General features: G+C 40.9%; 1 protein-coding gene across 1 annotated transcript; it reads right to left on the bottom strand.

Moving 5' to 3' along the window:
* Nucleotides 1-3180: 3180 nt before the first annotated feature.
* Nucleotides 3181-16516, bottom strand: LOC125799362 (complement C1q tumor necrosis factor-related protein 6-like). The gene is made up of 3 exons (XM_049475911.1): nucleotides 16428-16516; nucleotides 8526-8691; nucleotides 3181-5582 (listed from the first exon to the last, which is right to left on the bottom strand). The coding sequence occupies exons 2-3, from the start codon at nucleotides 8686-8688 to the stop codon at nucleotides 5035-5037; spliced, it is 711 nt and encodes a 236-aa protein (XP_049331868.1). The 5' UTR covers nucleotides 8689-8691; nucleotides 16428-16516; the 3' UTR covers nucleotides 3181-5034.
* Between the last annotated feature and the right edge of the window lie 1751 nt (nucleotides 16517-18267).

Genomic DNA, 18267 nt, shown 5'->3' with positions numbered 1-18267 from the left:
ACTCCGGGATTTACTGGGTTTAAACCTCATCCGTGCCCAGTCAATGTTGTCCTGAAGTTTTCCCAGTAATTGTTTTGTACATGCGACGGTTGAGGTCAACGTGGTCAAATCATCCATGTATGCACGAATGGGGGGTAGGCGATGTCCAGATTGCAGACGTTCTCCTCCCACCACCCACTTGGAGGCTCGAATGATTACCTCCATCGCCATGGTGAAAGCAAGTGGGGAGATGGTACATCCAGCCATTATTCCCACTTCCAAGGATTGCCACGATGTTGTGTATTCTGTTGTTTGAATACAGAATTGCAGATCTTGGAAGTAGTTCCTCACCATGTTTGTGATGGTATTTGGGATGTGGAAGAAGTCAAAGGCTGCCCAGATAAGAGAATGGGGGATAGATCCAAAGGCGTTGGCAAGGTCTAAGAACAGGACGTGCAGGTCTCTTCCTTCCTTTCTGGCTGATTGTATCTGGTGCCATATCATGCTTATGTGTTCTAAGCATCCTGAGAACCCAGGTATACCGGCTTTCTGCACCGATGTGTCTATCATGTTGTTTTCCTTCAGGTACTTCGTCAGTCTTTTAGCGACAATGCTAAAGAAGACTTTCCCTTCCACATTTAGGAGGTTAATCTGCCGGAACTGACCGATGTTTGAGGCATCCTTCTCCTTGGGAATTAGCACTCCTCCTGCTCTTCGCCATGCCTTTGGGATGGTCTGCTTTGTCCACATCACCTTCATTTGTTTCCACAGCAACCGCAAGACATTCGGAGAGTTTTAACTTCTTAGAAAAGAGTCTTAATACTAAACATCATTACATGGATACTTACACATCTTGTTCAGGTAATGATTACATCTGTTGATTAGGGGAGGGATTAAATATCGATATCACAATATATCGAATTGTTTTAACACCAATAAACGTATAATTCCTGGTATTTGCTTATTTAGGAGTATTTCATCCTCTTCAGTTACAATGACATTAAGTATCATAGAGAACTTTCTCGTGATAAAACGAGAACCACAGATGTAGTTTTGTGATATCATCATTATTGTGGGCAATGTATGGTTTTAATATCATATCGTGAGATGCCCTAAATAGCAACTGGACAATTGGATCCAGCAATGGCACCTGAAAACTGAAAACTTTTGAAACTCATCCTCCTCAGATCTCTCTCTATATTTGTATCTCTCTCTGTATCTCTCAGGCTCAGTGGAGAGCGGACAGCTTGTGCTATTTAGTGAGGAAAGCCACACACATCCTGTTCTACTGTTTTTTTACCTGCAGACTCACGCACTCTGATGGAGGAGTTGCCGTGCTGGGTTAGGTGAGAAACCACATTCTCTTTCACCATAATAAACACATTCATATCTCACGCCACTACAGCACATCTACACTCTACATACACGTAAATATATAAATCATATATACATAAACATATTCATACATATGTGTGTGTTTGTGTCTCATCTGTATCTTTTAAACTACACATTACATTACAATAATTAAAGTAGCACCTTTTAAAACAATATTAGCATCATTAGCATATATTAGCACCATTCTGGCTTCACTGGCTTTATATGGTTTAATATGTGAGCTTTATGGACCAGAGTGACTGACGGCTTCTTTTTAACCATCTTATCAACATTAGTTAAGATAACAAGTGATCTATGCTGTCTTTTACTGTTTCAACCCTGATAAATACACTTAAGTGTATGTACTTAGGTTACTTATAAAAAAACGTATTACCTAAATTGAACAGCTGAGACATACAAAATATAACGTAAAGTTTGCTTAGCATTTTTTTAACCACACAAGAAATAAATCTTTCCTAATGGTCCTTTTCATTATTAATTTTCATAGTAGGTGTGCCCCCCACCCCTAACTCACTATTAGTGTGTATTTTTTTTCAACCAGGGCTACCGTTCCCTATGGTATTAAGTTAATACTTAATAGAAAAATGAGGAACTTGTGTGTGTGTATGTGTTTTATCCTATGTTGCTAATTCAGGAGAATTTAGCCTATGTTTTTATTTAAATACAGGGCAGAATTCACACTGATGGTGAGTGAGGGAGGGTTGGGGAGACACACCCATTATGTTAAAGACTTTTGTGTAAAGTAAATGTTAAGTAAACTTACATATGGGGTAAAACTCATATGCACAATGTTTAGTAATATTTAATGGTGTACCTGAGGTATGGTCAGAGGTGGAAAAAGTACTGAAAAATTGTAATTCAGTAAAAGTACCTTTACTTTGCTAAAATTCTACTCAAGTAAAAGTAAAAGTACCCATCTAAAAATCTAAATCTAAGTAAAAGCAAAAAAGTACTCAATTTAAAATGTACTTTGAGTAAAAGTTACATAGTTACTTTTAATTATTTGATGTAAAAACAAATCATAAATTAAATTGTTTTTAATGAACTATTATTTCACATAATAATTTGTACCTTTCAGGCAGTATTTGTTCAGATCACCCCATAAAACAAGTGGCATAGGTTTCTATGATCCATCTTTTTTCTTTACTATTAAAAAGTTATGTTATTATAGGTGACTATAAACTGTATTTTTATAGTTTTACAGTTTATTATTATTTTTAACTCGCCATTGCTATGCTTTAACTGCTACTTACCTTACCTTAATGTTTTATTAACATTTAAGCAGATTGTTTAATGATAAAAGTACTTACACCACATGCTTTCTCAGGTTTGATGTGGAACTTTTGAAAGCTGACAGCTCTGTCCGGTGGGGCACATTTTGTATCGCATGAGAATGTTATTGTCTCGTTATTCCACGCACGAGCAACGGTTCCAATTTTTATTTTAATTTAGACAATTTTTTTCCCCAGCATTTTATTTTTTACTCAGTAATTGGGAGTTTTCCAATGTAGTGAAGTAAATTACTTGTGTCAAAATGTACTTGAGTAAAAGTAAAATTACTTACTTTAAAAACTACTTTAAAAATTACAAATTACTCATAAAATCTACTCAATTACAGCAACTTGAGTAAATGTAATTCATTACTTTCCACCTCTGGGTATGGTAAAAGTGCAGATTTTGCTACAAACTCTGAACTTTAATCTTGAGTAATCTGATATGTTTACTCAGTTACTTGGTAACATAATTATATTTTTAACCGCATTAAATGTTTTTTTTTATTTGCTAAAGAATGCTGACTGGCATTCCTGTATTGCTGCCTGTATTGTAATGTCCTATACACAATTTGTACTTCCTTATTCAAAATTCAGAGGACACCTTCACATTCTGCAAAAATTTAAACAGAAAGAACATACCCATTTAGAACACTGTTGTTTAACTGTATATCTATCAGTTAAAATAACTCCTAATGCAGACATGATGCTCTGCATGTTGCAAGATGTGAGATCATATTCTCTCTGTTTGATTATATTAAGCTCTTTTGGAACAAAAAGTCAGCTTTTTGAGTATTGGCTGAACTAAAAGTATTTTCTATTGTAAGTCAACAGATTTTTATACAGTCCCAGGGGTGCAGATCTGTCCACTTTATGCAAAGCAGAAAAGAAACCAGATTTCCAGATTGGGGCTCTGCGTCTGGTGACCACCATTTGACCTAGATTTTCCAGTTTTTCGCCCCTGATGTTTTCCAGGTGTGCTCGATAAAGTCAGCCATTCATGCAGAGCTTTCACTGAGGAAACCACAGATTTGTGCTGGGCAACAGAAACTGTGGAATTCTCACTGGAAACCAAAGAAAACAAAGGTGTGGAACATTTTTGCTAGTGTAGTGGAAATGTAGATTTTTCTTTTCTTTAAAGTCTAAGTTTGAATTGTTGTAGCCAGCCTGGACCTTATTTTGTCACAATATAGTTCAAATGTACAGTAAAAATGTTAACCTACACAGCTTTAACATGGCATTCCCACTAACAGAGACGATCACGTGTGCCCTTAATGTTTACATAACATAACATTACAACCACTTTTATCATTTTTTTTCATCTCCACTGATCATATAGAAAATTTTATTTTTATAATAACAGACTGTAGTCCTGTATCTGGGTCTCTGCATACTTTATTATTATCCTCCTTTCACCCTGTTCATCTATGTCAGGACCCCACAGATTAGACCACCACAGAGCAGCTATTATTATTTGGGTGTTGGGTCATTTATTCTCAGCACTGCAGTGAGTAACACTGATCAGCATGGTAGTGGTGTAAATGAGGTGTTAGTGTGTGGTGTTCTGGTACGAGTGGATCATATGCAGCAGTGCTGCTGGAGTTTTTAAACACTGTGTTTAATCACTCACTGTTCTCCACTCTATTACACACTCCTACCTACAGCTGCTCCACCATGTAAATACAGTAAAGTCAGAGACAGAAGCTCTGAATCTGTTGCTGCACAGTTTAAATTAGCCTCTAGTTCTGGTTGTGCTCTAGTTCTTCATCAGTGTTCACAGGACACTGTAGGTGTACTATTATCAGTGCAGCAGGGACACTGAGGTGTTTAAAAACTCCAGCAGCACTGCAGCAGTATCTGATCCACTCGTACCAGAACAACATTAACACCTTATATACACCACCAACATGCTGATCAGTGCTAACCACTGCAGGGCTGAGAATTTTGTCCCACCAACCAAATAATAATAGCTGCTCTGTGGTGGTCTCTCCTTTGTGGTCCTGACTATTGCTGTAGAACAGGGTGAAAGGAGGTTAATAATAAATTATGCAGATAACCAGACACAGGACAACAGTCTGTAACTATATAACTATGTTATCAGTGGAGTTGAAAAAGTGGGAAATTAATGCACAAACAAGAGGTCGCCATAATTGTATGCTTACATATACTGTACAAAATTCAGTGGCTCAACTTGTACACTTGCTTTGTTTGGTGAGATTAAACTCATGGTCTACCCACCATAGTCCTTTCTTGATTATGGGCCTTTTAAAGGTAATGCAGGTGAGGTAAACAAATCCTGGGGTTAACCTGGGGTTAAAAAAGACTGACTTATCACAAAACTCCTGTTTTAACACCATGAAAACTCCATGTTCCTTCAAGGTGTTGCCTATTATTTTGTATCAGACTTGATGAGGTACCCGTTGAAGGTGATGTAGATATCCACATCGTCGCTGTAGATGGCATTCTCGCGCTCACGTTTGTAAAGCCGAATCCACACCTCGTCTCCCAGTTTGAGGGCTAGCAGAATGCTCTGGCTTTGCATGATGGAGCGGTCACTAGGCTGGGCGTAAATGATGACTTGTGCGTCCTCATTTTGCATGATGTGTAGGTAGGTCTCCTTGAAGTTCCATGTGTGGATGTTTATGTTGAAAAAGTAGATTCCTGGGACACGGCAGCTGAACTTTCCTGAGAACATGTCGAAGTGTTCAGGGACATTAACGAAGACGGTGTCAAACACTAGGGCTTGGTAATAGTCGGCGCTGTGGAGGGCCTTACGCCGCCCTACTGAAAACGCTGAGTGCTCTGATTTGCAGGGGTCACCTGGAGGTCCAGCTTGGCCCTTGGAGCCTTTGGGGCCCTCTGGGCCTTGAAGTCCAGGAGGACCTTCTAAACCAGGCTTACCTGGTGTCCCTTTATCACCCTTATCACCTTTATCACCTGAGGAGAGAGCAGAAGCAGCAGTTAACAACAGTCTTGCACTCTCTGGGTCTCACAACAGACCAATCATACAGTGTCTTGCAAAAGTATTGAACTTTTTAACCTTTTGACACATTTTAGGCTTTAAACATAAAGACATGAAATTGTAATTTTTTGTGAAGAATCAACAACAAGTGGGACACAATTGTGAAGTAGAACGAAATATATTGGATATTTTAAATAAAAAATAAAGAAATAAAAATCTGAGAAGTGAGGCCGTGCAGTATAATTTGGCCACCTTGCGTTAATACTTTGTAGCGCCACTTTTTGCTGTGATTACAGCTGCAAGTTGCTTGGGGTTTGTCTCCATCAGTTTTGCACATCGATAGACTGAAATTTTTGCTCATTCTTTCTTGTAAAACAGCTGGAGCTCAGTGAGGTTGGATGGAGAGCGTTTGTAAACAGCAGTTTTCAGCTCTTTCCACAGATTCTCGATCGGATTCAGGTCTGGACTTTGACTTGGCCATTCTGGATACCTGGATACGTTTATGTGTGAACCATTCCACTGTAGATTTTGCTTTATGTTTTGGATCATTGTCTTGTTGGAAGATAAATCTGCGTCCCAGTCTCAGGTCTTTTGCAGACTCCAACAGGTTTTCTTCCAGAATGGTCCTGTATTTGGCTCAGTCCAACTTCCCATCAATTTTAACCATCTTCTCTGTCCCTGCTGAAGAAAAGGAAGCACAAACCAGAATGTTGCCACCACCATGTTTGACGGTGGGGATGGTGTGCTCAGGCTGATGAGCTGTGTTGCTTTTACGCCAAACATAATGTTTTGCATTGTGGCCAAACAGTTCGATTTTGGATTAATCGGACCAGAGCACCTTCTTCCACATGTTTGGTGTGTCTCGCAAGTGGCTTGTGGCAAACTTTAAAACTTTAAAGACTTTTTGTGGATATCTTTGAGAAATGGCAGTGTACGACTGATTGTGTCCCACCTCAGCTGTAGATCTCTGCAGTTCATCCAGAGTGATCATGGGCCTCTTGGATGCATCTGATTAGTCTTCTCCACGTTTGAGCTGAAAGTTTAGAGGATCAGCCGGGTCTTGGTAGATTTGCATTGGTCTGATGCTCCTTCCATTTCAATATGATGGCTTACACAGTGCTCCTTGAGATGTTTAAAGCCGGATTTGTATCCAAATCCGGCTTTAAACATCTCCACAACAGTATCACGGACCTGCCTTGGTGTTTCTTGGTCTTCATGATGCTCTCTGTGCTTTAAACAGAACTCTGAGGCTATCACAGGGCAGGTGCATTTATACGGAGGGTTGATTACACACAGGTGGATTTCAGTCATTTAGGTCAACATTGGATCATTCAGAGATCCTCACTGAACTTCTGGAGTGAGTTTGCTGCACTGAAAGTAACAGGGCCGAATAAAATTGAATATTAGGAAATTGATATATGCACAGTTTGTGTTAGACATCCTCTAGCCCCATATCAACCAGCCCAAGGACCTCAACCATTTTTTAACCAAAAGTGCCTTTGTAGCAGTTCCCTGACCTTTCTGCTGATTTCAATCACAAGATCCTCCAGTGCTGAAATCTGCCAGTCTGCATGGAAATGGTTTGAGTTTGGCCTGGAGAACCATTTATTCTGGGTATCATCATTTTATGCTCTTTTATACAGCTTTTAGTCTTTAATAATCATAGTGATAATAACTGTGGCTTCTATGTTGATGACACTTCTAATGACACTCAAGATTGTTCTTTCCACCAGTCATCTTATTATGATGTTACACATATATAGCATTTACACTCATCAATTGCAGTTATACTCAGCAGACTCTCAACTGAAAATGACCATCCACCTGGAGGACTACTTCGGGCATCAGGACAGAATGCCAACCCATATCTGGGTATACAGTCATACCCACATTCACCAGGTTCATGGTTGTTTCCAGTTGAGAGCCAGACAATACGACACACACTGCATCAGCTCTGCATAGTACTGTCCCAGAAGGAAGGATCTTCTGAAGCTGACGCACATGCAAGCCCGCGAACAGTTTTCTGAAGACACGCAAAAAAAGCATGGATTATAGGAACCTGTGGTCTGATAAGATCAAGATAAACTTGCACATATGGTGTCCAGCATATGTGGTGGTTCCCTGTTGATAAGTATCAAGGCAACTGTCTTTAACCTTGTTTACAGTCAAGCATGGTGGCGGCAGCATCATGGCTTGGGGCTGTTTGGTGCTTTTGGCACTTAGAAGCTAAATTCCAACATGTACTTATACATGTCCTGTTACATCCTAAAGCAGACCTTCTCCTACCTTCAGAAACTGGAACGTAGTTAAAGGTAAAGTTGATGTACTGTCTCCAGACCTAAACCCTATTGAGCATCTGTGGGACATCCTCAAACGGAAGGTGGAAGGTCTCTAACATCCAGAGAGGATTCCAGTGGCATCCTGTGAAGCTCTAGTTAGTTCCATGCCCAAGAGAGTTAAGGCAGTGCTGGAAAAAACCTTGGCCACACAAAATATCGACAATTTGGGAACAATTTGGCCATTTTTACTGAGGAGTACTCACTTTTGCTGTCAGCAGTTTAGACATTAATTGTTGTGTGTTGTGTTATTTTTAAAAGCACAACAAATTTACACTGTTATACAGGCTGTAGACTCACTAATTTACATTAAATCAAAGTGTCCAATCTTCAGTGTTGTCCCATGAAAAGATATATTTAAGATATATCAAAAAATACTTTTAGCAGCTTCAGCCTTTTAATCATCAATGTTTTTATTGGTTAGAATGTTTACACATTGTAATTGGACTATAATTAAAAATACATATATAATACATAACTGAAACATGCATGCGGTTAAACAGTCAAAATCCATGCATACATGGGAAATTAGTTTGCATTACTGGTTAACAACAACACAGGGGAGATAATCAGCGTGAGCACCTTTGAGGATGGTCATGTTGATGTAAGTGTGCACTTCAGGTATGTTCCGCCCGACATCCTCTGCCTGCGGGAGGTCATCACAGCAGCGGCTGCAGGGTGGCTGAGGTACAGACCAGGTCAGGGGCAGGAGGAAGAGGAGAGGGGTCAGGAGAGACTCCAGCATGTCCTGCAGAGACAACAACACGATTACAGATATCAGTGTAAAAAAAAGTGTAAAAAAAAAGGTTATTATGTGTTTCATTATGCAAATAAATTATGCCAGGAACCAATAGGGAAGATGCACTTTCTTCTGTATTGTACGTGTTTAATTAATTATACCTAATTTGCGTGTGCTTTAACTTAGTCATATTTTGTAAGTGAACTCTACACAAATAAAGTGAGAACAAATTCTTACCTCAATTTTAATGTAAATTCTAGAAGTTGTATTTTTACAGTTAACTTTAAGGTGCAACCAGTGCTAACCCAGATGTGCACATAAACACACACATCTTGTAATGTCCCTGTAGAGAAGCACTGTTAATAGATTAGTACATTTAAAAATGTTTCTTCTAAATTTTTAATGAAGTTAACAGCAAAAAAAAATTACGATAAAGAATTGTACAATTACAGTAATTCACTGTGAAGAAAGACTATAGCATGTTAGTGTACAAAAAGAATAGCAATTTACTTTAAACAAAGAGTATTACAGATTTCTGACATACAGATATATATAAAAAAACCCTGATAATTTTCACGATTTTCCTTTATAAATCATTAGATGTTTGGATCAGCAATTTCTGTTAAATATATCATATATAGCAGATAGACAATTCCTCGCCCCCTTTGCATGATAAACATTGTGCTTCCTCCCATCACCCCTCTCCTAGTGTTGCCGCCGTTCTCCTTCAGTTGTTCACCAACGTGTGTTTCAGAACTTTTGAATCAGACAGTTCTTCACGCCTGACACTCTGGCTGAAACTCCACCCTCTTTGACTAGATCTGCCTAACAACAGAGCGATCTATATTCTGATTGGCTCAACGAGAGTACATTATAATATAGAGCCGATGGATTGGAAAGCGTGAGAAATACCATGTGTGGCGTGTGAGCAAGTGAACTTGCTGAGGTGCGTGTGTCACACGCTCAAAGCGCGAGACTTGAGAACACTGGATATAGGTCAGGGGCGGACTTCGTAGTTCTGGGGCCCCAAGCAATGTTTTTTCCGGGGGCCCTGATCAAATGTTTTTTTGGTTGTTTGTTTTTTAATAGCAAAATGCAATATTGACTCACCTTGCGCTATTTTCAATCTTCCTACTGCACTCAGAATTGAACCATCCTGGTTTTGGTTTCAGCAAATGCGCTGATGATGTCCTCCATGTTCAATGACCTATACAGACTCTCTGCTCAATAGAGATCATTGCTAAGCCACCATGTCTTTCTTGAGACATGGTGGAGCGCAGGAAATTTTTTATCAGTTTTAAGGAGGAGAAGCTTCTTTCTCCTGAAGCAACAGTGATGGGCAATGTCAAGAGTAAGTGCAGGGCAATGCTTAAATTGCCATAAAGCTCCAAGAGATTCTCCTTGTAAATGTAATCTAAAATATCTGCAGGAGAAGAGATGTGATCATCGACTTGGGTGAACCTTTCACTGATACTGATTAGTGCTGTATCAATCAGGGGAAGAAAAAACTCCTGATTAAAACGCTGTTCTGGTGTAAGCTGAACTTCGTCCTTTCCCTCATAAAGGAACTTGCGAGTTGTTCTTCTTTGTTTTGCCACTGGAAATGTCATATCTACCTGTAATTTCTCTGCAATTTCTCTTGCTTCTGTTTTGGCAGATGAAATTCCATTATCCCGGTATTCTTGGAGAAACTGTTTAACATGGTCAGTCTCTCTCTTCACTGCATCAATTGCCATATTCGGGCTCTGTAGGAGTTTGCTTACATGGTTAATGTGAAACAACACATTGTACCAGATCACAACACAAAGAATAAATTGCCATGACATCAGTTCCTTACACAAATTCTGTGCTGAATACAGTGTCTCTCCATCCTTTTTCTCTGCAGCATGTTCAGTGAGCGCAGATAAGGCCTCAATCATCTCTGGATATTGGTGGCACAAGGCTTTTACACTTTCAATACGGCACTCCCACCTCGTTGTTGAAAGATTTTTCACAGTGAGCTTTACATGGCGCTATAGGATTGACCAGCGGTGCACAGAAGAACTGAAAAGGTTGTAGAGCCGCTGAAGAATGCCAAAAAAGGTCACAGACAACACAGAAGACTTGGCAGCATCAGCTACAACAAGGTTTAGTGAATGACTGCTGCAGGGAACACACAGTGCCTTTTGGTTTATCTCCAGCACTCTTTTCTGAACTCCCTGCTTGTGTCCCATCATATTGCTTCCATTATCGTAAGACTGACCACGGCAGTCTGCCATGTTCAGTTTCATGTTTTTGAGCTCTTCAGTGAGGGTATTACACAGGCCTCTTCCTGAGGTGTCCTGAACGCTGAAAAAACCAACAAAGTGCTCTGAGATGGAGGCTCCTGAACATGATTCACAATTCACAATGCGTAGTACCAGGGACATTTGTTCATTGTGACTGGTATCTGGAGTGCAGTCCATTATTACAGAAAAGTATTTCGCATCCTTAACTTTCTGGACAATCGCATCCTTTGTTTTCTGTCCAACCAATGAAATTAGTTCATTCTGAATGGTTTTACTTAAGTAGTGATCTTTGATCTCCTTTTTGTCAATCCTTCTAAGGTGTTCACTCATTACAGGATCAAACTGTGCCATTAACTCTGGCCAAGAAAGTTGCCATTATGGGGCTCAAATAGTTTCTCTGAATGCCCTCTTAGTGCCTGGTTGCGTTCTGCTAAATGTCAAACAATAGCAAGTATCCTTCTTAAGACAGCTTTCCAATGCTGTACTTCAAGGGCACGTAATTCCTGACAAGTACTGTCAATAGCTGTGCCTGTTTTAAGCCTCTCTGCTAATTCACGCCAGTTTTGCATGTTTGCACGGTGTATTTTGCTTTTTTCATGATCTCTTAAATGACTGTGAATATTGATCCACGAGCGAAATCCACTGCTACTGAGAGCAAACTTGCTTTCCCTCTCAAAAATGGTGCAACAGAAGCAGAACACAGAATCGCTGCTCAGTGAATAAACTAGCCAATTCCGATTTATTTTCTCTCCGTTGTTCATTTTCATGTGGTAGTTGTCGACAGTAAATCAACGAGGTATTTTGTCGTTGTTTTGAGGAAAGTCAAACTCCTTTATTTGAACTGGCCCACGTTTTATAATTTCACATCGCTGTTGGTCAGTCAACGTTTCTGGCCAAAGCGCTGGGTCGTCAGAAAGAACGGTAATTTTAGCTGCGCTTACCGTCTCTTCTAGGATTGACTGCTGTGGGGAACTGTGTAGAGAAACGCTAGACCCAGCCACTTCAGCTGCTACGGGTGCAGCATCTTCCTCTGACAACCTAGCGGTCTCAGGTACCTCATCCTCGTCTGACTTTTCATCTCTTGCTGCTAAGAAAAAATTGGTAAGCTTTGTCAAGCTTTGAGTACTGGATTTCCTCTCCTTTATTTTCCTTCTTTTTTGGGCACCGCTGGGGTAAGAGCGCTTCATTGTTGTGCCTCCTTAGTTTACCTCGACTAGCTTAACTTATGTGTATGGTGTCTCTTCGGTGTCAAAAAAAAAATAAATAATGTGTTTTTTTTCCCAACCTTTTGGCCAGCAGGGGGCCCCCTGATCCCAGGGGCCCCAAGCAATTGCGTCGTCTGCGTGGTGGTTAAATCCGCCCCTGATATAGGTATATTTGTAGTACATATAACTGCAGACCAGAGAACCAATGGGTGTGGCGAATAGGCGGGGATACTTTCCGTCATTTTGTGCATCAGCCAGTCGTACAACAGAGATCAACTGTCATTCATCATTTCTTGCATTGGTAAATCAAAAGTGTGAAGTACCTGTCTGTCATTTTGTGCATCAGCCAATCGTTTAAGGTAATTTGGAAAAAGGAGTATTTCTTATGTACACAGAGTTGTATTATATGTTGAGAAGGGTATTGCTGCAGAACAGAGACCAAAATGGGTGAGGACTCATGTTTTGCTCAACCAATTACATTTTACCTCTTTGTAGAAGCTGAATTTGTACAAAATCAAGTGTAAAGTATTTTTGTTTGTATGTATGTATAAGTTACAGAGGCTGTGCATCTAACTGAATAAGCCTTTTATCACTTATGATTTACAAAATTCTTCCTAATCATTCAGCATAATTAGAACAGAAAATGTGTTTGGATGTGTCAAGCAATTCTTAATCAGTGAATTTCAGCTAAGATATTTTAGCTGTGCATTCTAACATTGACAAGCAGTTTTCTGACATTTTTATCTGGAAAACATAGTATGGTTTAACGAAAGTATAAATGTTTCACAATGTTTTACATGGCTACTGCTAAATAATATAACATATATGACACAGTCGAGTTAATGATGTTCTCCTGACCTGAAATAAAGACAAGTCGACATTTAAAGCACTTCAGAGTACATGAGGAATACTTAACGCCTTTTTCCAAATTCCTTTAAACAATTGGCTGATGCACAAAATAATTAAAAGTAATTCACACCTTCTTTTACACTTTTGGTTGACCAATGCAAGAAATGATTTACAGTTGATCTCTGTTGTATGATTGGCTGATGCACAAAATGATTGACAGTATCCCTGCCCATTCGCCACACCCATTGGTTCCCTGGGCTGCAATTAAACATACTACGAGAGCACAACCACTAGTTAAAAGAACCAGGATCAAATCTGGGCGTTAAATAATCTAACAACATCTAGATTGGCTGATGCAAAAAAATGATGGATAGGTCATTCTACTCTGCAATTGGTCAATGCAAAACATGATTGACAGGCTCATGTCTCGAGTCCTCGCCCATTTAGGTCCCCGGTCTGCAGCATTACCCCTTCTCCTTTATTTAAGTTGGTGGACTGTGGTTTGAATAAGGATAAGTATGAGTTAATTTGATCCTGGTGTGTGTGTGTGTGTGATCATGCATACTGACTTGGCCACACATCTTTTAGTGAGAGGAGTTTGGCTTTAGAGTACGTCCATCTGTCTGCCTGTCTGTCTGCTGTCTGTCTGTCACACAGTAAACCCTGGTGTTTTCTCTATTAAGCTGATATCAGGTTCCATCAGTGCACTGATGAGAGGGAGAGAGGGAAAAGAATGCAGGGCAGATGAGCATAAAATATCAGCTTTCCATGGCGAGAGGGTAAGGAGTAAAGATGGGTTTTTTGATAACCAGAGTCCAAATCATACACATCTCTGAGCCAGAACTCTCATTCTATACTCCCCTGCTCATTGTCTATCTTGAAACAAAATGATAAAACAAACAATAAGAACAGCAAAGTACATGATAAGAACCAACAACAAACAATATCAAAGAAAGAAACATTTGGTATTCCAAATATTTACATGTTTAAACATTACTTTATTATACTGTGAATGTGCAAAAGCTGTATCTGATTTTACTTAAAAATGAGTGCCTTATTTCATAAAAAATCAGTTAATACAGAAGCTAAATGCAAAAAAAGATTAGACCAAAAATTCCAAGCTTAAACATAAAACCTTAATTTGAATCTCAAAAACTCAATTACAAACACAAGCACCAAACTCAAGTCAAAAATCTTAAATCTAATCTTAAGCCCTATCCGGAAGGGATTAGTTTCTCAGGGGGTCCTGGGGTAATTTTCTTTTTATGGGGAGTCCTCTGTGATTTTATTTCCATCGGGAACGACCATATATGTGTTTTTCTCAGACGTCCCTGTTTTTTGCTGAACTCTGTGGTCGTCTAACAGACATCTCTGAGTTTCGTCACCTTACGTTTAATAAATTAGCTATTTGTCCCCTGCCATGCACCATAATTACAATTTGGCCGTGCATTTTCACGGAGATCTACGTAAACACAACAGTGGGTGGAAATGGACAAAGCTCACAAGTGCTTTTTATACAGACTCCCACACTTTGTGGTTGTGAACTGTACTTTCGAATTGTTGCTGAAATTTGGCTTCGCCCCAAAAACCCAAACACAAGCCCAAAACATCAAACTTAATCCTACACATAAGCCCAAAAGATCTAACTTAACCCCAAACACAGGCCCAAAACATCAAACTTAACCCCAAACACAGGCCCAAAACATCAAACTTAATCCTACACACAAGCCCAAAACCCCAAACACAAACCCAAAGCATCAAACATAACCCCAAACACAAAACATGAAACTTAACCCCAAATACAAGCCCAAAGCATCAAACATAACCCCAAACACAAAGCATCAAACTCAACCCCAAACACAAAACATGAAACCTAACCCCAAATACAAGCCCAAAACATCAAACCTAACCCCAAACACAAGCCCAAAACATCAAACATAGGCCCAAAACATCAAACTTAACCCCAAACACAAGCCCAAAACATCAAACTTAACCCCAAACACAAGCCCAAAACATCAAACATAGGCCCAAAACATCAAACTTAACCCCAAACACAGGCCCAAAACCTCAAATTTAATCCTACACACAAGCCCAAAACCCCAAACACAAGCCTTAAACATCAAACTTAACTCCAAACATAAGCCCAAAACCCCAAACACAAACCTTAAACATCAAACTTAACTCCAAACATAAGCCCAAAACCCCAAACACAAACCTAAAACATGAAACTAAACCCCAAACATAAGCCCAAAGCATCAAACTTAACCCCAAACACAAGCCCAAAACCCCAACCACAAACCCAAAACATGTAACATAACCCCAGACACAAGCTCAAAACATTAAACTTAATCCTACACACAAGCCCAAAACCCCAAACACAAAGCAAAACCATGAAACTTAACCCTAAACACAAGCCCAAAACATCTAACTTAACCCCAAACACACACCCAAAACATCTAACTTAACCCCAAACACACACCCAAAACCTTAAACTTAACCCCAAACACAAGCCCAAAACCCCAAACACAAGCCCAAAACATCTAACTTAACCCCAAACACAAGCCCGAAACCCCAAACACAAACCCAAAACATCTAACTTTACCCCAAACACAATGAATTAAAAAATTAAAAACTAAAACAGACACAAACCACCTGTTCAGAACCACAGCACGGTACCCAACTCTGAATAAGGATTTATATACGGAGTTTCCTTTTGGTTCAGTGTTTAGTACATGTTTTAATGATGCCAGTGTGGGAACACTGAGGGGGAGCGTGGGTTCACATGGTCCCTGTCTTCCACAATAAAGATTTATTCCACTGAAGGAGCAGGAGGCTGGAGTGCTGCCAAGCTTGTGTTACTGAGGCTTTCTGCTGAGTGTGAGACAGATTCCTGGAGTAGAACTCTGCAGCACATGCTGAACATTTAGAGCACGTCTTCGTTCATTTAGATTCCTGAAGTGCAGACACAGCAATGCGGTCAGAGCAGGAAAAACTAAACATGTTGTTCTGTTACAAAATATTATCAACCTGTGAATACAAACTCTTCAGTTCTCTATTATCATTTAAATACTTTTAATCATGCAGAGACATTATAAACAGAGTTACAGCAAGTGCCTCTTTGGTTCTCTAATGGATGAAAAAGCGTTACTAAAGTGCACAACAGAGTGCCTTGCCTTCCTAAACTTAAATTCTACATACAAAAACAAAATCACAGTTCTAAACCAGTCTTAAAACTGAAATCTGAGCTCTGAACATTTAAGCCAGTGCCAGTCTCAGAGCCAACCCTGACTCAGTTCTACTCAGGCACAGACCATAATACCTTAAAGTGGTTGCTCGCCTAAGTGACCATGGAAATAACGTAACAGATGCAGGAATGTGTGTGTGTGTATGTGTGTGTGTGTGTGTGTGTTCCAGCTGAACTTACTGTAGCTGTTGATGCTGAGATTCCAGCTGCTGTGTTGTCCTCAGCTGAGAGAGAAAAAGAGAAAGAAGGGAAAAATTTCTTAGTCAGCCTGTTTTTCCCTCCCTCTTTCTCCTTTCCTCTCTCTTTCTCCCTCCCTATCCCTCTCTCTCTCTCCTTCTCCCTCTACCCCTTTCTCTATACCCCTCTCTTTTTCCCTCTGTCTCTTTCCTCTTCTTCTCTCCCTACCCCCCTCTCTTTCTATCCCTTTCTATCTCCCTTTCTCCCTCTCTTTCTCACAATGAGATGTAGTACAGAGGCCAGAAGCTGCAAAAAACCCTGAGCTCCCATCCCTTTATTATGAGTTCGCTGACAGTCAGAAAAAGTTGGGACTGTACCAAAAGCAAGAACCCAAAGAACTAAATGCTTCTTATGGATATGGGTAACATAAGCAATACAGTAGATATGTGTGTAACTGTATTTTAGGTGCTTAACCAAAAAAAAAGTAATTCCTTGTCCATATGGTTCTGTCAACTATTGTTATATAATGATTCTTGATGGGGTTGGAGATCACCCATATTCATAAGCCAGAGAAAGGTATTTTAAGGAACCTTAAGGAGCCTTACTCACAGGTCCCGCACTAACCCCCAACCTAGCCATTATCCCAGGTCCCTCACTAACCCCCAACCTAGCCATTCTCCCAGGTCCCTCACTAACTCCAACCTAGCCTTTCTCCCAGGTCCCTCACTAACCCCCAACCTAGCTTTTCTCCCAGGTCCCTCACTAACCCCCAACCTAGCTTTTCTCCAGGTCCTTCACTAACCCCCGGACACAGCCTTTCTCCCAGGTCCCTCACTAACTCCAACCTAGCCTTTCTCCCAGGTCCCTCACTAACCCCCAGCCTAGCTTTTCTCCCAGGTCCCTCACTAACCCTGGACACAGCCTTTCTCCCAGGTCCCCCACTAACTCCAACCTAGCTTTTCTCCCAGGTCCCTCACTAACCCCCAGCCTAGCTTTTCTCCCAGGTCCCTCACTAACCCCCAACCTAGCTTTTCTCCCAGGTCCCTCACTAACCCCCAACCTAGCTTTTCTCCAGGTCCTTCACTAACCCCCGGACACAGCCTTTCTCCCAGGTCCCTCACTAACTCCAACCTAGCCTTTCTCCCAGGTCCCTCACTAACCCCCAGCCTAGCTTTTCTCCCAGGTCCCTCACTAACCCTGGACACAGCCTTTCTCCCAGGTCCCCCACTAACTCCAACCTAGCTTTTCTCCCAGGTCCCTCACTAACCCTGGACACAGCCTTTCTCCCAGGTCCCTCACTAACTCCAACCCAGCCTTTCTCCCAGGTCCCTCACTAACTCCAACCTAGCCTTTCTCCCAGGTCCCTCACTAACTCCAACCTAGCCTTTCTCCCAGGCCCCTTACTAACCCCTAACCTAGCTTTTCTCCCAGGTCCCTCACTAACTCCAACCTAGCCTTTCTCCCAGGTCCCTCACTAACCCCCAGCCTAGCTTTTCTCCCAGGTCCCTCACTAACCCTGGACCCAGCCTTTCTCCCAGGTCCCCCACTAACTCCAACCTAGCTTTTCTCCCAGGTCCCTCACTAACCCCCAGCCTAGCTTTTCTCCCAGGTCCCTCACTAACCCCCAACCTAGCTTTTCTCCCAGGTCCCTCACTAACCCCCAACCTAGCTTTTCTCCAGGTCCTTCACTAACCCCCGGACACAGCCTTTCTCCCAGGTCCCTCACTAACTCCAACCTAGCCTTTCTCCCAGGTCCCTCACTAACCCCCAGCCTAGCTTTTCTCCCAGGTCCCTCACTAACCCTGGACACAGCCTTTCTCCCAGGTCCCCCACTAACTCCAAC

This window comes from Astyanax mexicanus, chromosome 3 (assembly GCF_023375975.1).
Source record: "Astyanax mexicanus isolate ESR-SI-001 chromosome 3, AstMex3_surface, whole genome shotgun sequence".
Classification (NCBI taxonomy): domain Eukaryota; kingdom Metazoa; phylum Chordata; class Actinopteri; order Characiformes; family Acestrorhamphidae; genus Astyanax; species Astyanax mexicanus.
This window is presented reverse-complemented; position numbering and strand designations above follow the sequence as displayed.

Coding starts and splice junctions, on each gene's coding strand:
- LOC125799362 (XM_049475911.1), bottom strand. CDS start 8,688: ATGCTGGAGTCTCTCCTGACCCCTCTCCTCTTCCTCCTGCCCCTGACC. Junction 5,583..8,525: donor CAACATGACCATCCTCAAAG/GTGCTCACGCTG, acceptor CTCTCTCCTCAG/GTGATAAAGGTGATAAGGGT.